The following is a 24877-nucleotide window of genomic DNA, read 5'->3' as shown; positions in this document are numbered from 1 at the left end:
ATGTATAAATAATTCATTGAGTAAAATTAAGATAAGCATGTGAACGGGGAACCGAGTGATTAAAAGTCTGTGAAATGAATGTTGAAAAGTGTGAATGAATAAATAAAACATGCAATAATTTTTTACTCATTAATTAAGTGATAAATGAAATAATATATTGTAAATAATTTGTATATAACTGTATATAAATATTTTAAATAAATTATATATTATTATAAATTATATATCCATTATTGCATAATTAAATCAGTGAATAGAGAAGCAAGAAAGAAAATGAATGAAATGAATTAATAAGAGGATGAATATGTGAATGACTGAGTGTTTCAGTAAGCGATTCAGTCACTGAATTATTAAATGAGTGAAAATGGTAAATAAGCCAGTGACTGACATTACAATTCGAGGAACGAGGAACACAGCCACTGACTGGATGAATTAACGAGAGTAGAAATGAATCAGCAGTTTACTAAATGAGTCAGTGAATGAGGAAGAGCATGCATTAGTTAATATGCAAATGAATCAGGGAGCAAGTAAATGAATAAGCATCTAAATGAGGGAATGATGAATGAGTGTATGGATGGTCAACTGCCTGACTGAAGAAAAGTGTGAGAAGTTTTAGTGAGTGGATACATTTGCACAGTCACAATGTGACCAAATGACAGACATCACAAGTGAAATTATGTGAATGCTGCATGTTGAGTAATGATGAGCAAGAACAAAGAAAAAGCTTAATGTTCTTCATTCTTCCACCTTCTTTTCATCCTAACAACAGTACATTCAGTAATCCCTTGACAGTGTTCCTTGGAAACTACGACGTGAGAATAACTCCAGGAGCTTCCTGAGAGCAAACAGTCCAGAGGGAGGTTTAAAGAGCTGAAGAGGATGACAGAACTACATAAACCCAGTAAACAGTCTCAGGGACCCTGTTAGGACAAACCATACAGAAAGCTTTTCAAAATGAGCACTTGCCACTCTTGCTTACTTTAGAGGGCTCAAGGACAATATACAAAAGAAAGAAAGACTCTCACCCTCCCTCAGTACTTCATTTTCACAAAGTCAAAATCCATATGGTACAGTACCTTGACACATAGGCGGATGTGTGACTGTGTAACCGAGAGCAGGATTAGGGTTTAATCTTACCTCCGAAGGGCCACAGTTGTAGAGAATGGTGTTGAATTCCTTTGACATTTGCCTTGTCAGTAAATTCAGCTGAGTTCAGAATTAGCAGCTTTTTCACTTCAGTACAAGTAGGCAGAAGAACTTATCTCTAAGCATGCAAGATTTTCTTTAGAGCTGAATGGTCAGTGCGAAGTCAAAAGCAGCAGCAGCGGGTGCAGAAACGGCCTTGGTTATGTGTTCGCAATCAGGCAGAACACGCAGACCGTGTCAAAGCCTTATATGTCTTTTCAAGAGGCTAGCTTAGTGAAAGAACTCAAAAGGATGTTGGAATTTCAGCACTAAAGCAGCCCGCTTTTAGTGTTGTTTCTTATCCATTTATTTGTTTGCTCGTTTGTTTATTTATTTATTTATTTATTTATTCGCAGGGTCTGTGTGTGGGCAATGAAAGCCACTGGATTTGTGTCAGCAAGTAAAGTTTCAGAACAAACAAACAAATCCTAATTACCATAGTCTCTCACAACATTCCTCAGCAAACACACACAATTGTGACATAATTATGGTTTTAGACAGCCTGAATAAAAAATAAGCTTCTATTATATATATATATATATATATATATATATATATATATATATATATATATATATATATATATATATATATATATATATATATATATTTGTGTGTGTGTGTGTACATACAAAAAGTACCAGGGATTTGTCTCATGATTCATGGGCGTTGTGTGGCGTGGTAATTTGAACGTCCTCAATAATATTTGTTTTTTCTTTTTTGATTTCTTGTTATTTATTCATTTATTTTAAAATGCTCTTCTTGCTTTTAATCTCTTCTGATTTCTATTTTTTTTTAAGATGTATTATACATTTTCTAACTGTATGAATTACACAGCCCTGATTGTTCGAAAAAATATCTGTTAAAAACTTTACCTCAAGTACAGGTGATCAAATACTCAATTTAATGTTAAAGATCGTTTCTCACAAAATCTGTAAGTGTCTGCATAGAAGTAATAGAACAGCAGAAAATATCTGGGTCGTGTTTGCATTTTCCATAATTCTATCACTGAAATCAGGATTAGGCATAAAATAATGTCTTCACAATCATTCATACATGTAAAAAATCGGCTGAGAATTGAAAAACGTTGTAAATATGAATCATGTCTTTGTGGCTGTTCTTAAGGTTATTAAGGCATGGGAATTATACGGGATTTCTTCATCTTATAAATAGATTATTTTATAGATTATTTTAATTAAACAGAACAGGAGCCCTTAAGTTATTTTTATTTATTTTTTTTCCATATGAGAGTGGGTTGAAGCTTATGGAGGGTGTCTGGTCCCTGCCTCCCCAAAGACTGGTGAGTAGTTGTACTGATGTATGTCTTTCATTCCTTCTCTTATCCTCCCAAAAAGGCTTGAACCATTATCACAACAATTAATACCTGCCATAAATCACAGAAAGAGAGAGAGACAAAGAGGGAGATGAAAGTTGTCATCTTCTGCACCATCTGTCTGTTTCAAGCTGATCGATGGATTATACTCCAGACTTTATTGTTTTTTCTGCACTTCTTTACAAAAAGATTCATTTCATTTTTCTTCCCTCATTAATCACCCTATTCCAATGATATTGACAAGCACTGTTTAACTGCCATGGCTTATAATAGAACATCACTGATATACAAGTTAAGACATCCCAAAAGGGAAGGGAGTATTTATAGACCACATTCACTATAACTCAGCTGTCTCTGTTTTTCAAGCTTTCATTTATTTTCCAACAGTACCACTATTATAAAATCACAAGAATGGGTATATTTGATATATACCCATTGTACTGAATGATAACCATATTCATTTGCTTAATGTTATTGCTGTCTGTTAACAATATTACACCACCCTTCCACATTTTTGTACAAGGAACACAATATACAGTTTTTCCTCTGAGGCTTTCTGCAGTTTATACCAATCACGTTTTCATTTCTTTCAGTAATATTAAATGGATAGATGGTCATAGATGGCTAAGAATATCACTACAAATTAAATTAACTCCACATTTACCGGAACAATCACTCAGTCTTCTTTGGGTTTCTGAAGTTTCCCCTTTGAGGCACAGCTACAGGTTGTATCCTTAATGAAATGCAAGGTGTCCTTGTCCTATTGCCATTTTGTCATGCCAAGGGAGTGTGCAGGGGGCGCATTGGATGCCCTACGACAAGGGCTTTTTGCTAATGAGGATTCATACTCTGTTGTTTTGCTGGCCATATCAGAGGCTTCAGTAACTGGCTTTATTGTAGGAGCATCACTGGGGATTGACCACAAGGACAGCATGAAAGATACAACCTTGGTTTTACAGCAGTACATGTTAATAGCAGGGCTGGAGGATGCAGGTTGATGTTGACTTCTATCATTCTTTGTTGTGTTCTATCCATTCTGTTGCTCTGTCTGTCATTCTATCCATCATTCTTCCGTTCATTTTATCTTTCTGTCCATCCATCCATCCATCCATCCATCCACCCATTTTCCATTGTAATGGACAGAGATGTACACTCCTACCACCTCCACCCAGCTCACTCCTTTTGCCATATCTCAAGAGTGTCTTTGATCAATGTTTGATCAAGTGGAATAGGCTTCCCACAACATGCTGCAAGGTAGTGCTTCTGAACACAATCAGCCCCAAGACGTGCATTCAAAGGCCAGCTCTGCCCAGATCATCATCGTTCCCCCACATGACTCTGTGTGCTTGTTCTAGTGAACACTTCTGGATGATTTAATGGGTCAATCAGGACGGCAGAAGGCATTCTGAGGTTCCTTGCATCCCTCAAGACCACTGATCCGTCAATCTATGTGGTGTTAACATTAACCCGGGCCACTCCTCCAGTTAAACCTTGCTGTAGAGGCCAGTGTGGTGCTCAGGGTGATAGTGTCTCACTGATTGTCCTTGAATATCCAGGCAGCTCAAGTGTCATTGAATCAGCTATATACGGAAAAGAGAATGACGGATAGACGAATGCATCGCTTCATCAGTGAGCTGTGGGGTCAACGGGAGGAAGTGAAGTAATTGAAGTGGTCATCAATTGGACTAGAAGAATTCATTATTTATCTTTGATAGTGGGTTATATTTGTGAATTACTAAAAACAGATTACAGATCACGCAGAACTAAATACTTAAGCATCATGCAGTGATTGTTCATTTGAATGTTACCATAGCAAACAAACAGCAATTATCATGAGTGTATATTGAGAAGAGAAAGATTGATGCAAAGGGGCAAGAAGTGTGTGTGTGTGTGTGTATGTATATATATATATATATATATATATATATATATATATATATATATATATATATATATATATATATATATATATATATATATATATATATATATATATATAATAAAGACTAACTTAGATATGACTATAGGATGAAGAGGTGCTAATGAAACGCTCAGTGGAAAAGTCAGCCACATGGTGCAAAAGATGCTTTCAAGCAGTAGTGTTTGTATGCACTGATAAGAAAAAATTATGAAAAAAGTTAAAAAAGAAAATGAGTGCCATTCCCACAGAAGAAGCAATAGGTGTTACTCTGTTTGATGGAAAAGGAGAAGAAAAAAAGGAAAGGAAGGAGAAGATACTTAGAGAGAGAAAGAGAGTGAAGGGGGTGAAATTGCAGCCGATGGTGCTCAGTCAAGGGCAGAGAGCACATCAACAGGCTCTTCACCAACTGCTCCTAAAATATGCCAGAAGATAGAGATAGAGAATTGAAAAGCTTGTGCTTTTTCCACAAACGAAATAGAAAAATACAGAGAATCAAATGAAATTCAAAAAAGGACAAAGAAATCCCAGAATGCCATGCGTTGACTTATAGTTTCTATCAAACCTGAAGACTTTCTGAAAGCTTCATCTTACAAAGGTGTTAGAGTGATTTATGCTAATCCAAGCAAGTAAAGCACTGTTTCATGGTTCAGAGAGGTTTCTCATACTTCCTAATACTTAGTTTGTATGTGTGTATTCCCCTCATTATTAGCTCTTTATGAAACGGTATCGGTTAGTTATTGATTTCTGCCAGTTAAATGCACATTAGCAGTCTGGCTAGCATGTGACCAGCATCTGATAAAAAAATAAAATAAATGGTGGATGAGCAAAAAGCCATGTCAAATGGTTCTGCATGCTAATTTTTTATTTAAATTTCTTAAATAATCTCAGAGCAAAAAATAGTAAAATAAATCATAGAAAACAGCTACAATGAAAAAAAAAAATCTCATCTTTTAGAGTCCATAATTGCCAGATTATTGCAGGAGCAGGAATGTTATGCCTGATTAAGTGACTCCTTTAACAGTCCTCCCATATTAGTTGAGTTATTATCTGAATGACCTTCTCCAGCAATGTGAAGAGCAGGGCAGAATTGACATATGAATATTAGGGGTGTAACGATACGCGTATTCGTATTGAACCGTTCGGTACGACGCTTTCGGTTCGGTACGCGGTACGCATTATGTATACCGAACGGTTCGTTGGACTAATTAATTATATTTGAAAAAAAAAAAAAAGAGAAATATAATGATATGCGTTCAACAAGGTAGCCCAATAACCCAAACAACGTAACAGGCAACGCCCCTGACACTCCCAAAGAAGAAAAAAACACCATCTTATATGTTTATGTTAGGCTACTCAGCAGGCGCTCGCTCACTCAGTACGCGCTGAAGGCTCGTTGCAAAATAGCCAATGCGTTTAACAGACTAGAAATGAGAAGATCCTCCAATAACCAACAGGTCTGGTGTTTGGGTGCACTTTGGATTCCCTTTAAGCTATAATGGTGATGGCAAGAGAGTGGTGGATAAAAAAACAACGGTATGTCGCTTCTGCAACATGACAGGGTACACCAGCGGGATTACAAAAAAAAAAAAAAAACACCAGCGGGAATATCTGGGATATATGCGTCAGTACTATCTGGGAAAAGACGAAAAAAAAAGGAGAAACATGCACGCAGCAAACTATCCCTGCAGCATTTAGACACTATAGCTTACAGGGAATCCAACCCAAACACCAGACCTGTTGGTTATTTTAGGATCTTATATTTCTGGTCTGTTAAATGCATTCGACATTTTGCAACGAGCCTTCAGCGCGTGCTGAGTGAGCGAGCGCCTTAGGGGCCGTTCACATATCGTGCCTAAAAACGCATGGAAAACGCTAAGCGCGTCTTTCTCCTCCTTTCCAAAGCGCTCGGGCAGAAGCGCTCATGAGGTGTCTGTCTTTGCTAAGCAACAATGACGTGCTCTCTCCATGAGACGCGGAAATTTCAGCGAAGGATAAATGGATTTGCAGCTCTAAAAATCGCTTGCAGTAGCTCTGCTACTAAATTTATTTCAAAATTGCAATCCATATACAACTATGATCAGCTGATCCTTCATCTTGGCTGAGCTCTCAACCTTGTTACGGGAAAGGATGAAGCTGATTGGTTAGTTCTTGTCACATGACCCGCGGTGCGCTTGCGGCATTCTGAAAAGTTGAGATGTTTTTACATTTTGCTGTATCTAAAACGTATCGAACCGAACCGAACCGAACCGTGACATCAGTGTATCGTATCGAACCGAACCGTGAATTTTGTGAACCGTTACACCCCTAATGAATATATTTCAAATCATTAGTCTGGGTTATTTTATTAAAGCAGATTGTGGAGACAGGTAATGGTCGCCATGTACTGCAAGCTGCAGATTAATCACAGTACCATTTCAATAAGACAATTTGACTGTGGTGAAAACATGTAGACCAATATGTTTATAAAAAGAAGACAAAGTATTTGTTGTTGTTTTAAGGATGTTTAGTGATCTAAGTATTTTACCCTGCTAACTGCAAAACAAAGTGAAAAGAAAAGGCCAAGGGCGACAGTTAGCAGAGGTTGTGTTTAGCTGTTTATTGTTTGTTTTTGTTTTATTTTATTTTATAGTGACATTCATAATGTGCCGCGCTTGAAAAATGAATCCAGAAACTGCTTCCATTCCGTAGAAACAAGTTGCCATTTTTTTTTCTCCCTAGCAGGATAAATTGTAGACTGGAATTTATTTTCTGTTCCATTAAAGTGTTGAACTGAATGACAGCAAGCAAATGGCTTTTCAAGCCTGCTGGTTACTTTCTTAATCTATATACCACTATTCAGCCCTATGGACAAAAATGACAGTCTCAGTTATGAAAAGCAGTGCTGAGTTAAACAGAAAAATAAATTAGGAGATGTGAGAAGCTTCTCTGTGGGATAACAATTGGGGGTCATTTCGCAACCACATGCCGAGAAGAAATCTGGATATGCATATGTTTAGTGCTTGCCCATTGTGGTATTGGGGTCCTCGGGGATCTGTGCAAGTCTGTTTGTTTATTTGTGCCAGACCCCACGCACACATGTGGCTACTCTCGCTCGCCTGGTTTTACATTTCATTTATATCACTAAACAAAGCAAGTGGGACCGTAATATTAGATTTATAATTCTTCGGAGGCACAGATACAGATTCCTTCACTTAGTTATGCTGTCAGAGTCACTCAATCTAATCTTAGTCTCGCAATGCATGCCTTGCTGTCTTCTTCATTTGTCTGTTGATATTGGTCGACAGCACCAGGACTAATTAACTACTCAGTATTCATTTCTTATCCTTATTTCACACATAGACACACACCAATCATATTTATTTTAGGAGAATATTTAACCTTCCTCTCAGGAAGTAAAGGGGTTTTTTAACTTTTCGTAGTGGGAGGAAATGTTAGTTCCCTCAGGCAGATCTGTCTGCCCTCGATTCCCATCATGCAAAAATAATTCTGCATTTCATTTTCCAATTCAAATATGAAATGAGACGACCACATTCATGTAAGTCGGTGTCTGAAACACTCTCAGGCAGAATCATATTTTGTACCCCATTTTTTTTTTTTTAAAGCTTTCCAAATGAGCCCAAACTCTAATCCAGTGCTGATCATTGCTAGATTAAACATTTGAATCGCTGGAAGGTATTTGAGCATTGTCCTTGTTTCCTGTAGTCGTTCTATTTCATGCCAATTTATCCCAATTCACAGTTTCTTGATTGGCTTCTGCTGAGGAGGCTAATTACCCATTGTTGGCATGCAGAATCTCATGTGAGTGCACTCTCATCCACTTCATTAATAGATGATGAAGAGGTGTCTGAAGGGAAAAGAGAGCAACAGAGAGAGAGAATGAGAGTTAGGGAGACTAAGATTAGGATTCTCATCAGGTGAGCCACAATCAGCTTTGTTCTTCTTTCAGTGTTCTCTTCATTAAAACTTAGTTTTGAACACCTCTGGGCTGGTGAGGTTTTTAATGGCTTTGAAAGAAGTCTCTCATGCTCACCAAGAATGCATTTATTTAATTAAATATACAGTAAAAACGGAAGATTATAAATGCCTTGTCTTTTTTTTATACCAATTTAATGCGTCCTTGATCTGACCGCAATCTTTTGAACTGTAGAGTGAACATTTCTATGTCTACAGACCTCTGATTTCAGAGCCCCTTAATTCTGATATTGTTTCTTAACCTGCTGCAGCCCATGATATTATCTAATTTATATTTATGTATTTTGGAACCTGCCATCATGTTTCCCAAAGGAGATGTTCTTTTCTTTTATAATGGGATGTGAAATGTCATGTTAAGATTCAGGGTTCACTGTAAATGTGAAGTCTTGTGGCTTTTAAGCACTTTCCTTGAACCTGTGTATGATTGTATTTACAATGCTCTCGTGTATGTGTGAGGTGGACGAACAGCAAGTGATTATCTGGTGATTTATTTATTGCAGGGCCGTTTTACTTTTTGCTGTTGTTTGCTTTATCTCCCGTTTCCAGAGAAGAGGTGAACTACCGCAGACTCTGCTGCAGCTGAGCAGCATTGCAATTTTGCTCTCCATTTAGATGTGGGGAAACATGTCTATATATCAGAAAACTGCTATTCCATGCAACAAATAAATGGTCTTCGCATTGTAGAAGGAAACCGGGACAGATTGTCATTTTTCTGCGTGACTCACATTTTCTGTCTTTTGGGGTCAATCTTTGCAGTTCAGAGAAGAATGGCTAGTTTCACCTTGATTTACTGAATCCTACTTTGGTTCTTCTTTTCACCTTACTTGTAATACATTGCAAGCGGGAACCCACCAATATTTTCATCCAATCAAAAGAAAGCTATTTTTAAATAATCACTGTATTGATCTGGTAGTTGTGATAAATTACTTCTTTGGAGGAGTGGAGTTCTCAACTTACCTACTGTTAGTGGTGAGATTCATCAAGTACCTGGTTTTCAGCTGCTTTCACCTAATTAAAGCATACATGGTTCATTGTGGGCCAAAGAGAACTGTGGGTACTTATTACTCTCATGCACATAACGTGCCATCAGTCTATCTACTATAATGCACAGCCTAACTGATGGGGGGGAAAGCTGCATTTCCAAAGCTTATTAGACCTTGTTCAGTTCAAGTGCAAAGTGACTGTTTGTATTATTACCCACTTGTCCATTATTAACATTACATCACATTACCTTTGACAGGGGTCTTGAGTTATTAATACCAGCTAATCTAATGACTAGTAACCTCAGATTTGGTGAGTTATTGCTCTCGGTAGGCAAGTGCAGCAGGTTTGCAGAGACCCGGATTGTAGCGTATCATTTTAACTTCTGAACTCAATTACCCTCCATTACCACAGGGACAAGGCACCACTGGTTGCCTGAAATGGATGGATCTATCCGTAACCGATCCTTTGTGCTTCCTTCAATAACATGATGGAGATATTCTCACTGTGACATCTTAATCAAGTCAGCAGTACTGTCATTCTTTCTTCTGACAATGTTCTGTAAATTATATATCACAACCTTCAACTCTATGACTTTGATTCCTGTTAACTTATCTGAGTAATACTATGATATTCTGTCAGTTCTTTTATTGTACCTTCTATCTATGAGTTTACATTCATTGCTCTATTGTGTCTCTCTCATTGTGTTTTACAGATCCGGTTTCCATGAATAAGATTCTGAGGTAGAAACCTGCAACTGGAAATGCTATGGATATCCTCAGTGCTGTAGATTTCTCCTTCACATAGCATTTTGAGTGGATGACTTCATTTTTGAACTTCTGAACTCTTCTTCCCATTAGTGGCCATGAGTGAAAGGAGTTTAGATTGATACAGGAAAAGACATCAGATGATGGGGACACCTGTCGGGCCAGTTCTGGGCATGTTTGGCTCTACAACATCCTCCCTAGACCTTGTTGGCTGGATGGTTTGGCCTGGTAATACCACCGTGAGCCTGAACCACAGCTTCTTCTTGACTGACTACAGCTTCAATCTCTCCTCCTCTTCATCCTCTCCTCGTGGGGTCGAAAAGGAGTCGATGAAGGAGAAGAATTGGCCAGCCCTGCTGATTCTTGTGATTATCTTTCTGACGATAGGAGGAAATATTTTGGTTATTTTGGCCGTGTCGCTGGAGAAGAAGCTGCAAAATGCAACAAACTTCTTCCTGCGTTCGCTCGCAGTGGCGGACATGCTGGTCGGCATCTTGGTCATGCCCATCTCGCTCATTAACATCCTGTATGGTGAGTTTACCTTTTCATACCATGGACCCCAAATAAGACAATATCCTTCCTGAAATATAAAAATATTTCTGTAAAGAACCATTTACAGTGTGGAAAATATTTATTATTATGAATAAATCTAAAACATTTTTGAATCTTTAAAGTTTTATTTTACTATATGTTATATAATTTGAATATCTAATTTTTATTATTTGTTACTTTTTTTGTTGTTTATTAACATTTTTGCACTTTTTGCATTTAACTTTGTATTTTTCAGAATTGCTGAAATGTTTTTTTTGTTTTTTTTAAGGTTTATAAAAATGCAAATTATAAAAATAAAAAAAAAAAAATTATATAATGCCCGTATGGTAAGTTTCTCAGAATATTGTATCTGATGCCATGGACCCAAAAATATGAAGATTTATTTCCTGAAATATAAAGTTGGCTATATATTTCCACACATGAATACCCATTTATATTGCAAAAATAGTGAATATTATGAATGTTGGTGAAACATTTTAAAATATTACTAAATGTATTTATTTAAATGATGCTACTCTATAAAATAGTGTAAGTTTTACTCTGAAATTTCCTATGGTGACCCTAGCACCCAAATTAAAAAATTCCTGATTAAACAAAGCGAATATTTGCATTGGACAGTTGCAGTATCCCAATTCGAAGGCTGGACCCTTCATGAAGGTTGGAAGGTTGGACTGAGCATTGTGAAATAGGACGGTCTAGCCTGTGAAGGACTGATCTTGTCACATAGCAAGTGTGACAGCTGCCATTGATGAGTGGCAGTGACATTTGTATTGGACTTTTTATGAAAGTGATATTAAACTGTCTGAAAATTAAACGGGGTTCGCAACCTGTCTTCATATGCTCACCTTGGTCCATTTATGTACATGAGTATAAATCACCTAAAGAAACCACACATCTAAGATATGTCAATTTTTAAAACTTCATTGAGGGTTTCTTTAACATTTGTAAATTTGTATCGTTAGATATTTTAGTTGAGCTTCGATTTAACATTGTAATCTGGCATTTTCTCTCAATAAGTCCTGTCATCAGTGTCTTCATGGACAATGGATCTTCAGATAGCATGGGCCACAAAGGACCCATCAGTTGTAAAAATAGATTTAAAGAAAGGAAAATGAAGGACGCATTTTGAGGATGCATTTGAAGGAGACTCTGAACTGGGACAGACAGCTTTTGTCACAACCAGCTTCTGTCAAATTCAGTCTTCGAATACAGCTTTTGAAAGACACTGCTTCTGAATTGGGATGCAGTTAATGTCATCAGGATTTACAATTTGGAGTGGTGTATTGTGGGTAAAGAATACTAAAGTATTCCAGGTTGGTCTAAAGGCAAGGGTGCACTATCTTTTAGGGTTTATAAAAATGCAGATGGGTTGCAAACTTTACAATAATGCATCCTATTAAAAAAAACCTATCACCTACTAGATATATCATCATGAGAAGCCACGCTTCCCATAACTTAACTTCAGTGGCATTTCCCTTTAGAACCCAGGGAGAGTCCTTCTCCTCCAAATAACACTATATAATATACCCTGGTTAAATAACACATTTAATTGGTCTCTTTCCACCAAAACTCGAGAGATGATTACTTCTATTTTAAAAATGGGGGGAAAAAAAGTTCAAGTTTAGGTTGACTTAGAAGGGAGATTTTACATGAGTTTAATTATGTATAGCACAGGGTACTGACAAAGTTAGGAAGGAAAGAGCCAGAGGTGGCAAGATTTAATAGCTTTATAATACTGTATAGCGTGAAATCTCAATTCACGGAGTGAGAGAGACAGTTGGTGGGGGCACATTGAGAGAGACAGAAGCTTGTTTGGAATTGCTTTGCTAAGAAGCCCACAGAAATATGGCCTGTGGCAGAATTCAGATCGTTTTCCAGTCCAGCTGCCTCTGAGCAACTGAGCTGTCTGCTGTGGAGTATTTCTGGCTCTAGCTATCCATACAGGGGGCCACACTGACCGTGTATCCTCAGCTATGGGAGAGCTCTTTTGGGATGCGTCGTCTCACCAATCTCTGGACATGTCTGGGTTACTTGAACTCTCTCAGACTCCCTTCATATTGATTACGGAAAGGGTCCTACCTTTAAATGATCTTCGTTGCTTGTCAGCTGTAGATAGTGCACATGATGAGCTTGCATTTGTCAGTTCGACAGGAAAGGACGTTACTGATCACAAAAAGGTGATGATCAGTACAGCAGCCTGCAGACCCTCAGAGCAAACAGAGCACAGCAAAAGAGGCAATTTAGTGTAGAGAGAGCACTGTGTATGCACATAGATTGATTAGATTTCATTTTTATATATTCCGTTTCTATGTAATTTTTATTTAAGGTTTAGTAATTTTGTTGCGTGTTTTAGTTACTTATTTGATCATTCTTAATAGTTTTCACACACACAAACACACACACACACACACACACACACACACACACACACACACACACACACACATATATATATATATATATATATATATATATATATATATATATATATATATATATATATATATATATATATCTCTTGCAATTCAGACTTTTTTCCTCATATTTGCAAGAAACAAATCCCAAATTGTGGATTTATTTTTATTATTCTGTGGTGGAAATGGGCTTCCTTATAAACTAAAGGAAGATGAGAAGTGTTGTCTACTAACTCAAAAAAAAAGAGAAAGTTTAAAGATACATCTGGATGTGTAAGATGTATCTGGAAAGAATACACAATGCTTCATTTTTTTTCTTTTTTTCCCTTTTTTTTGAAAGAAGTTTGTTGGAAATCTTTGCAAATTTATTAAAAGTAAATCTGTGGGGCGGGGGGGGGGGGGTAAATGTATTAAATAAAGATTTCAAACAAACTTTTTACATGTTGTCATTATGGGGTTTTGTTTGAAGTGCTGTGAATACTGTCTGGATGCACTGTGTAAATATATATATATATATTATAGTATTTAAAGGGGGGGGTGAAATGCTCGTTTTCACTCATTATGCTGTTACTCTTGAGTACATATAGAGTAGTACTGCATCCTTCATAAATCCAAAAAGTCTTTAGTTTTATTATATTCATAAGAGAAAGATAGTCTGTACCGATTTTTCCCGGAAAAACACGACCGGCTGGAGGAGTGACGTGTGGGCGGAGCTAAAGAATCACGAGCGCGAATAGGCTTTTGTGTTGAGAGCATGTGGAAGCTGTGACATTACCGTGAGGGAAAACCCATCATCCAAAACAAACCATGGCTTACAGTTAGATTCAGCCGTTTATTTATGATCCAGAATCAGATCCCGAGGCTGAAGCTGAACGAGAGCAGCAGCAGCAACGACTCGCTCCGAGCGGGGCTCGAACCCGGGTCTCCGGCATGGGAGGGGACGCACTAACAAGGAGGCTGAGATATTTGAAGCAGTTTTACTCACCGCCTGCGGTTCCAACACACGATCGTGACCCTTTTTCCTTGGGATTGCATCATCCTTAAGAAATAAACGATAGGCAAATCCGTCATCAAACTGGGCCTTGTTTGTAAAACAAGCATCTTCGAAATGCAGGGAACAAACAAAAACACTTGCACAACTCCGTTGATGCTCTGTAAAAATAAACTCCATCCACTGGTCCCTTAATGCTGTTTTTTTTGGTAATCTGTGCAGGGTTGTCTTGCCCTGGCAACCAAAAACACACTTCTTTTGTGACTTTTCGCGACGCTCTCGCTCTGATCAGTGAATCGCTCTGATCAGTGAAATGTCTGTGCTCTGCCTCGCTATACGGGAGCGCATGCTCTTCCGACAGAAGTGCCTTAGGAACCATATAAGGAAATTCCGCTCCATCTAACGTCACACAGACCCATACTCGGAAAAAAATTTCCGAAACTTGTGACAAACCGGAAGGAGTATTTTGGGAACAAAAATACTCCTTCAAACGTACAACTTAATTTTTGAAACTTTGTCCATGTTTAGCATGGGAATCCAACTCTTTAACGGTGTAAAAAAACTCAGTATGCATGAAATAACATTTCACCCCCTCTTTAAAGTATTTTATTTTATATCAGTTAATATTTACTTTTATTTCAAGTAATAAAAAGGGGTTAAATGGGTTTAGTATAAAACTATGTTTACATGACAATGTACTAAAAATTGATCTGTGAAGATGACGAAAGATAGAGAATTTGGTAATATCATTTTGTAAAGAAACACTAAGCATCTGAGACAATGTAACACCAGCATTTTGTGTCGTACCCATACGTTTATTGAGTTTTGGGTTTCATTGTGGGTTTCAACACACACACACACACATAAGCACACAGATTAAATGGATAAAGATGGAGTGGAGGGATTCGGCTGCATGTTGTTATAAACAGTGAGCCTGTGATGGCCATTACCAGCAAGCTGTCAGAGCAAAATATCATCAACTGTTAGAAAGTGTGAACGTGTGCTACACACACACATAAGAATGCTTTCACGCTCAAACTCAGACTTGCCTATGTCTACACACACACGCAAATGTTTTTCCACTGCAGTGGATGTGACAATGATGGATTTCACACTCCTCATTTCATTTACAGTGTCTAATAGTGTGTGTGATTGTGTGTGTTTGGTGGGGGGAGTGCACCATGTATGTGATTGAGCTGCCATGTGACTTTCATAAGAAATAGCCGTCTGACCTTGATTCAGTCTGTTTAATCTGTGTTAAGTTCCAGTGCATCATCTCAAATACAGACGGAAAGGAGGGTGAGATAGGTTTCATAAAGGAGTGATGTGGCCTGCTCACATATATTAACGTCTGGAGGAAGCATAGAAACCATATCGCTGAGTATCAGCCAAAGACGGACAAGGAAGGAGGGAGACAGTGCGGTAGAAATGAAATCAAAGAGAAGCATTAGAGTGATTACCTCTGGGAACATACAGTGGCAGGATATGTTTAAGATGAGCTATATACTGATACTCAGCAGCTCAGATGGTGCTGAACTGATAGACGTCTCCTAAACCAATTGTGTCAAAAGAGTGGTATCTCTTGCTCTCAGATATATATATATATATATATGTGTGTGTGTGTGTGTGTGTGTGTGTGTGTGTATACAGTGTCACTTGAAAGTTTGTGAACCTCTTGCAGAATCTGTGAAATCTGTGAAAATTTTAGCAAAATAAGAGATCATACAAAATGCATGTTATTACTTTTTAAGTACTATCCTGAGTAAGATATTTTATAAAAGAAATTTACATTTAGGCCACAAAGCAAAAAAATTTTTTGAAATTATTAAAATAACCCCATTCAAAAGGTTCTTTAATGGAAAACTTTATTCTTAATAATGAAAACTTTTGAATCTGAAGATTAAGGTAAATTCTAATAACGCTAATTTGTTTTCCGGGAAACATGCAAGTATTTTCTGTTGCTTCTGAAGGGCAGTCCTAAATAAAAATAAAAATAATAATAATAATAATAAAAGCCAGTTACTGACTGATATTGCTTTTGGATGTTAAAATGTGGCATATTAGACATATATATGCCAGCGTTTTCAAAAGGTACACTTTTGTACCTTTTAGGTACTAATATGTACACTTTAGGTACAAATGTGTGCTTTTTGAGAAGGTACCGCCCCGTGACAGTTTTTGTACCTTTTTTTCTGAGAGTGTATATATTTTTACATACATGTTATATACATGTTCCCCTTGATATTGAACCATTAATCTTGGTGTTTCTATCACCATAGTCTATACTGAGCTACAAGAGCAATATTAGTTATTACACTAGAGAATACACATTTATCATTCAGTGAAAGTGTGTGTGTGTGAAAACCTTGAGGTAAGTTGTTTATCATGGATGTCTGAAAATTGCTGAAAGAGCCTAAAGAGTTCATTACCTTTGAGTTATATCAGTGGTGCACAGAATGCAACAGATGATTTTTCATGTCTCTATAGTGCTCCAACACTCCGTCTCTGACTACACTGTGAGAGGAATTAATCTACTATTAATGTAAATCAGGGATGAGATATCAGTTGTTTCAGTTAATCAAAGCATGATGCAATAGGCTGTAGACAGCTGGACCAATCAAGGGATGAAAGACAGTTAAATTAGAGTGTGTGTTTTCTGTCATCAACATGCAAATGAAGTTGCATGTTGACATGTGAGGAAATGTTGCTCCCCATGCCATGTTAATTATGTTTCGACCCCCAGTTCCTGTTCCGCCTCACATAGCCACACCAATGCTAAAGTCATGGGTTTGATTACCAGGTCACACACATGCTATGTATCAAAACAATGTTCTCATTTACACTTATAAAGGTTCCAATGGTTTTGCAGCAATGCCACAGAACATTGTTTCTGGATTTCCAAAAGAACATTTAAGTGACAGGTTTTTAAAATAAAATTTTCTTAGGATGAAGAATATTTCAATCATCCAAAAAAAAAAAAGTTATAATAATATTTTGCCTACAAAGAACCTTTCGAACAAAGGAAAGATTCAATGGATGCTACAGGTTCTTAATTGGAGCATCAATGGCAATAAAGAATCTTGTTTTTTAGTGTACAGTGACGGCATGAGAATTAATATAGCTAATACATTTAAATAAACAAACAATATTTAGAACATAAGAGTTTAAAAAATATATATTTTACTTTTCTTTTTATATCCTGCAATGGAAAACAATAAACACTTGTTTTTATTAATATTATTATTATTTTTTTTTTTTTTTATTTTTTTTACTGAAATGGACTTTACAAATACATAAAATTTCCCAACACTACCTGAAAGAGAATATTCTGTAGAATGTCTAATTAGTGCTTCAGGTGTAGGGCTGCATGCACAAAATGATATTAATCAATGCTGATCACTACTTTTAGTTAATCCACAACTCTGGCTGTCTTTCTTTCTGCCTGCAGGAATTAAACCTTCATTTGAGGGGTTGAATCTTGCCTAATTCCTTTACTTCCCGCTTTTCACCTTCCATCACATACCCCAAATCCTCTATATCCCACTTTATCTCTTTCTCTCGCCCCTTATTTAACCCCATAACTGTAACCTCGCAGATCTGTTGCTGTCATTTTTTCTCATTTAGGAAAGGTGTAATTCCATGTGTTGCGGGCTATTTCCATGGACAGCAGAACATGAATGGGACCACCACAGAGAGATGGACAAATAAACAGGGAAAGGAAAACAGTCCTGGCAGAAAACTCTGTCATCATTAATTTTGCTAACTTGGCACCAGACATTCCCCTCATCTCCAATCCAGGGCTTCTAAACTCCACAGTGCTTCATGGATTTGGACCAGTCTCATTCAGCCCTTGATTAGAGTGCCTGCGCTTGCCCTGGGCTTCAAGCACTAAATTGACTGACTCACATATTGTGTGGCACTAATGTCATCTAAACCATAAGACATGCTCCTCTAGACCTGTAGACCTTTCTGTAAGAGTATGTGACCCTGCATTAAAGCATGTCCTTTTGATGGACATTTTAATTTTTACACTTCTCTCCCCTAAAAGCCTTTCTATTTAATCTTGAAATTTTGTATAACATGTATCATTACTTGTTCCCAACTCTTGTTTAGTTCAAGATTTGTTGAACTAAAATTTAGCCAGTAGTTGAATGTTGGTCTTCAGAAACTTTTATGTTTTTTAGAGCTAAAGCAAACAACACTATTACTGTTGATGGTGCAACAGGTTGCCTTGAACAGACATGAATTCTACCTCAAAATATGAGGTTTGGGAATAGGATCTTTCGATGTGGGGCAGTTAGTAGCAATCTAGAAAATTCTAAATTCCCTTGCAAGAACCCAAAACATCTTAAACTCTTAAAATACCAAAAGGTTCTTTATAATGGTGAAGGGTTCTTCAGAAAAAGGTACCTCAAAAATTTCTCAAAAGTAGTTCTTTTAAGAACTGTTGACCGAAAGTTTTTTTGGGGGAGACCCCAAAATGGTTCTTCCATGTAACACCCAAAACATCCTAACATCTCAGTGGTGACTTTTGCACACCAAACCACTCTAAAAATCAGATTTAGACAAAATTGTAATAAACAGGTGTTATACATCATACCTTTTGCTATTTTGAGGATTTTAGCAAGACTGAAACACTGTACTGATAAATCAGAAGCCAGGTCCAGAACTATCTGTTTAATAATTCTGGTTTTATCTCTAAGACCCAGTGTGACTTTGTATCTCTCGCTCTCATCCATGAGCTTACACAACTCTAAATGACTTACTTTTTACATAACCTGACTGTTTCTTTATGATGGCTATTTTAAGCCTACTGACATAACAGCCTTTTTTAGCTCTTGGTCTGAAGACAGTCTTCTGGACTTTTGTAATGTTCTCTGAAAGACCACTTTAACTTATCTTTCTTTCTTTCTTTCTTTCTCAGCATTATTCTTCAAGTTTATGACCGTTTCATTAAGGGTGTTTACAAAGCAATCTGTCTCTGTGTTTTCCAGATTATGCCTGGCCATTGCCCAGCGCTCTCTGTCCTATTTGGATATATCTGGATGTGCTTTTCTCCACTGCTTCCATCATGCACCTGTGTGCCATTTCCCTTGACCGCTACGTGGCCATATGCAATCCGATCGAGCACAGTCGGTTCAACTCCCGCACCAAGGCCATGCTGAAGATTGCTGCAGTTTGGACCATTTCAATAGGTCAGAGAAACATTTTGATATAATGAACTTGAACAATTTTTTTTCATTATTATTTCTTACAACAACATGTAAAAAGAAAAATAATAATATAAAATTGACCGGAACTGTGCATCAATCCCAAATAACCGGCCAGAACCTGCAGAAAAACACAATTACTTTTCAATGTCAGTGGAGGGCTTTAGATTGAACTGTTGTCTCATTTGTACCTACTAAGGTGAGGGTCAGACCACTGCAATCCTGCTGAATCTATTACGGGAATGTGTTTGTATCTCACAGGACCCCTCAGTATGGCAGATTGTGTTGCAAGGTTTTCTCAAGGCTCCAGCTGGGTCTAACAGGCCCCTCAGATCAGCAACAATGAAAAAGATTTAAAATGACATTGTATAAACAACTAGGTGATTTGGTGATTATGGTGATTTTCTCCATCAGCCAGAGCAAGCTTGGGTTAATTGAATGTTTGTGATTGGTCTGGTAATCAGATACTTTTAGTGAAGATCACCACCTACTGGTCAATAAAGTAAACCACAGTCTGTCATTGTGTGTGGAATGCTGAAGGATTGGCATACTAATGCATTAGCGCCATCTAGAGTCTGACTTTTGACATAATGTAGCGTGACTAATCTCTTCCAACAGCAGAGTTAAAAGAATTGTCTGCACTGATTTTACTGGTAGTTGTGGTTAAGTACAGAAATAACAAAATACCCTCTAGCTTTTACTCACAATTTCTTCCTCTTGTTAAACGTCTTCAAAAAGATAAAAAACTTCTAACCCTGGAAGGCACATGCACTCTCTCAGACATGGTGTCTCTTTCTCTTTCTCTTCAACACACAGGCTTTCCTTTCCTTTTTCTTGTTCAGTCTCAGAGTATGCTTTTATTTTATATTTTCAGTGTTCATTTACATTTTAGTTTACGTTTTAGTAACTCTGTGGTTTTGTTATTTAGATTTTAGTTTACTTTGGTTAACAAAGAGATTTTTAACAGATTTATTTTTTAGTTCACAATAACAACGATGTTCTAACTATCCCCCTATTATGTCTCTCTTTGTCTCCTATTCATCTCTTTTCTTCACAGAGGGTTCTTGTCTCATTTGCAAATATTAGTTAGACCAGGGGTTCTCAAAGTCGGGTCCGCGGACCTCTGGGGGTCCGTGACACATAGCAAGGGGGTGTCTGCAAAATAATGTGAGGTATATATGATTTCCAAAATGTGGAAAATACAGTGGGAAATCGCGGAATTTAGTCATAAAAATGGAATTTACCGTATAATGCGAAATGTCACAATGTGGCAAATCTTGGATGAATAAATCAAAAGTAGCCTGCACAATTAACGCAATTGCTATATGGATTAGTGGCTGTATAAATTACAGTGCAAAAAGCCTGCTATTTTAATATGAAGTCTGCATGTTCTGTCAGTCAATCAATGCTGCAGTTTTATCTACTATTCAATTCAATTAAAATTTATTTGTATAGTGCTTTTCAAAATACAAATTGTTTCAAAGCTACTTTACAGAAAATGCATGTGTCTACTCAAGACCACATGGTGCTAGAGGTGTTTCTCATGTCTGCCGTCTTATATATATATATATATATATATATATATATATATATATCATATATATATATATATATATATATATATATCATATATATATATACATCATATATATATATATATATATATATATATATATATATATATCATATATATTATCCTCATATATATATATATATATATATATATATATATATATATATATATATATATATGTGAGGATAAGAACACATTTAATCTTATTTAACTTAATCTTTAGAACTGCTCTGAGAGTCACTTCACAAGCATTTCACAGTTTCATACATAAACCTTATACAACAGTTTGTTTGGCAAAAATTAAAGTAATAGTTCAATTTTCATTATATTATTTAATATTTAATATTTAATGTTTTAATACTTATAATATGTTATAATTTTAATATTTAATGTTTTATTCCTTATCTTATTACCACCGTTTTTAATAATATATTTATATTAAATAATTAATGTTTTTTTTACAATTTATAAATTGTATGATTTCAGTTAATTACATGATTTTTGATTACTACAATTGAATTTGACCATTAAATGAGTCCAAAAAAAAAAAAAAAAAAATCCTGAAATATTTAAACAGAAGTTCCCATTTCATCTAAGAGTACAAAATGTAGATAGCATACTGTATGCTTAATCATAGTTAAAACTATGAAGAGGTCCTTGGAAAATGTTCTCTGCTTTAAGGGCTAAGTAACGTTAGTGCTGGTGACAGAGTGTTCACACATCTAACCTCTCTCCCGTTTAAACGTGAGCCCAATGTTTATTTGTTTCTTATCTGGATCCAAGACAGCATTAAGGCTCTATCTCCCTTGACAGTCTGATTTATCTGCTCTAATTAAACAGAAGATCCTCTGTCTCAACCATCAGGAATACTGATCAAGCTGGATAAGAGAGAGGATTTGACTTGAGCATAGATCTCTCTGAGTGTGATTTGCTGAAGCTGTTGGTCTGTTGTCTCTGGCATCTTGCATTCTAGTTGTCTCATTCTCATTTTTTAGTCTGACTGTTTCTTTGCTGTTTGTTTATATATATATATATATATATATATATATATATATATATATATATATATATATATATATATATATATATATATATATATATATATTTGTTTAATATTCTGTTTCTTCTTCCAACACAGGTATCTCAATGCCTATCCCAGTGATCGGACTGCATAACAGAGAAAAGGTCTTGAAAAATGGCAACTGTGCTCTGAATGAGGAACACTTCATACTGGTTGGCTCTTTTGTTGCCTTCTTCATTCCTCTGGTCATCATGGTGGTTACGTATTGTCTCACCGTCCAAGCGCTTCAGCGTCAGGCCACAGTCTTCCTCTACGAGGGCAAAGCTTCTTCTCAACAGCCTTTGCAACCTCCAGCTCCACCTACTTCCCATTTGGCCCCGCCGCCAGCATCCCGTCGAAGCAGTCTGAACTGTCTACGGTTCAGCAACAGCGATGGAAACATGCTCGGTCTGACCGTGCCCCCAGACACCATCTCAATAATCCCAGGTTCAGAAGCACCTTCTCAAATGAATTCACCCGCTGGACGGGACCCAGCCGGAACCCATGGGCGGCGAGGCATGATGCAGGCCATCAAGAACGAGCGACGAGCATCCAAAGTGTTGGGTGTAGTGTTCTTCCTCTTCCTCATCATGTGGTGTCCCTTTTTCATCACTAATGTCCTGTATGTTCTCTGCCACAAAGCCTGTAATAAGCCTTTGCTTACAGAACTGCTCAATGTTTTCGTTTGGGTGGGCTACATCTCATCAGGAGTCAATCCTTTAGTGTACACTTTGTTTAACAAGACCTACCGAAGGGCGTTTTCAAGTTACATGCACTGCCAGTATAGACGAGTGGGGCTCAATCCCATCACTATACAGGCTCCTTGTCCATCCCATGCAGTAGTCACTCCCATCCTGATCTGTGAAAAAGTTTCCATTGACCGGAACAGTAACTGCCGCAATGGGGACGGCAATGGAATCCGAAATCTGGAGCCCCATGACATGGACACTGACCCCGGCCTGGAGCTGAAAGCAGGAATATCAGAGCTGTCTATCAGCAGCGGTCACAGCCACACAGAACACACCAGCAGTGTCTGAAAGCTAGCTTTTAGTGTGACCTGGAAAACAGGACCGAGCTACAAGTGATGTTTGGGAGACATCGGCTGTTTACGCAACCTCCGCTGTATCACAGCATAGAATGTATGCATAGTTAGCTACAGAAACAATAATCTGACCACAGTCAGAAATGGGATTGGGAATGTAATGTGTGTGTGTGTGTGTGTGTTAACAGGTTCAGATGTTTGAATGCCATTAAGTCCTGCATGAGCACCCAGCATTGGACATACTAGACTGCAGTTCATGTGAATATACAACAGATAGAGTCATAGCTTCCTCTTGTGGTCAGTTGAATAATTACAAATAGTGTGAATTTAAAAAAAAATTGAGGTCCTGTGTCATCCAAGCTAGTTGCATTACAATATGGATGGAGCGATGCTGTCTAAATACACTTTCAGTTCAGATCATTGTTTGTGTAACTTGTAAACATCTCCATTACGATATGATGAATCCTTTGAGTTGCAGTAAACCAATAACACAATTGGGGGTTATATCTTATTTCCTGGTCTAACAATGCAGAGTAAATGACTGCTAAACTCTAGTTTTCTTAAAAATCACTTGTTACAGTGACCTTGAAAACTGGACCCAACAGCACAATGGGGTAGAAGTCATACTTAACATAAAAATTGGATCAACAATTTCAATGCTAAGACTTAACAAATGCGGTTTGAGTTTTAGTTCAGTCCAAACTGCATCTTAAGGATTTTCATTTGTACTATTATTATGTTTTTAGCAGGTATTGAAAGAATTAGCCTCTAGCTCTCTGGAACAAGCTCCCCTGTGAATGTAAGGTTAGTTGTGCGGCCTCATCAGGTGGTCATGACAGAGTGAGAGAAGAAGCAAAATTGCACAACAGACAAGAGTACTAAAACCATTTAATTTATATGGGCGGACTGTCCATGGCAACAAATGTTGGACTGTAAGACCAAAAATTTTAATTTGAGGATGTATAATGTACAAAGCTGTAAATTCTTGCTGTTTTTCTGTGTAGAACCTTAGAATTTCTCCTGTATCACCTTCCCTTGTTCAAACTCCCATTTTTATACCATAGCCTCTGAATGTTTTACCAAATTCCTTTTTTTGGTAAAACAAACAAACAAAAAAAACCTTATCCTCACAATGATATCATTTTGTGAAGCTGCTATTGATTTAATAAAAGACCATTGTCATTCATTCTGCAGTACACCTCACTGTGATGGACTCTGTGTTTGGAAAGGTTTGGAAAGTGAAGCATATCCTGAAGAGTTTGGGTACATCTACCTACAATGGAATCAAATAGCTTCCAGGACCATGGACAGCACCACACGTGTCAATAGCCAGGACATTTTGACATTGTATTTTTACTTTTCATCATTAAAACATTTTTTTTAAACAAAACTATTTATTAATGCCACCTAATGCCACCTTAAACACAATAATTTATTTTAAAATGGTTATGTGGAAAGTATATCTATTTTGCCATCTATTTAGATATTTTACATCAGACTAGAAAAAAATCATAATTGGTGACTCAAAAAACGATTTTAACTACTATGGAATAGCATGAAATGAATAAGTCAGCAAATATATAATGTAAATACACCACCTTTTAAAAATATTGGTGTAAACTGCTGAAAATAAAACAGGCCACATGACTTAAAGTTAATATGAAATATACCAATTTCACTATATATTTACTATATATATATATATATATATATATATATATATATATATATATATATATATATATATATATATACATATTTACTATATATATATATATATATATATATATATATATATATATATATATATATATATATATATTATAACGTATATGCTGAGGTAACTTTAACCAAGTATTTAAAATGTTTACATTAC

General features: G+C 36.8%; 1 protein-coding gene across 7 annotated transcripts in view; it reads left to right on the top strand.

Annotated features, from left to right (window-relative positions):
* Positions 1–24199, top strand: part of LOC128017155 (5-hydroxytryptamine receptor 2A) — an 86907-nt gene extending 62708 nt beyond the window's left edge. For 4 of the 7 annotated variants that reach the window (XM_052602388.1, XM_052602387.1, XM_052602393.1 and 1 more), the window contains 4 exons: positions 10108–10135; positions 10253–10690; positions 19111–19311; positions 22038–24199. In XM_052602388.1, the coding sequence (XP_052458348.1) occupies positions 10300–10690; positions 19111–19311; positions 22038–22996 (1551 nt within the window). In that variant the 5' untranslated portion in view covers positions 10108–10135; positions 10253–10299 and the 3' untranslated portion in view covers positions 22997–24199. Of the gene's footprint in view, positions 1–8290; positions 8354–10107; positions 10691–19110; positions 19312–22037 lie in introns of those variants that run through there. The other 3 variants (XM_052602394.1, XM_052602390.1, XM_052602389.1) reach the window with 3 other exon arrangements.
* Positions 24200–24877: the final 678 nt, after the last annotated feature.

This window comes from Carassius gibelio, chromosome A7 (genome assembly GCF_023724105.1).
Source record: "Carassius gibelio isolate Cgi1373 ecotype wild population from Czech Republic chromosome A7, carGib1.2-hapl.c, whole genome shotgun sequence".
NCBI lineage: Eukaryota > Metazoa > Chordata > Actinopteri > Cypriniformes > Cyprinidae > Carassius > Carassius gibelio.
The sequence above is the reverse complement of the archived record's forward strand: the minus strand, read 5'-3'. Positions and strand labels throughout refer to the sequence as shown.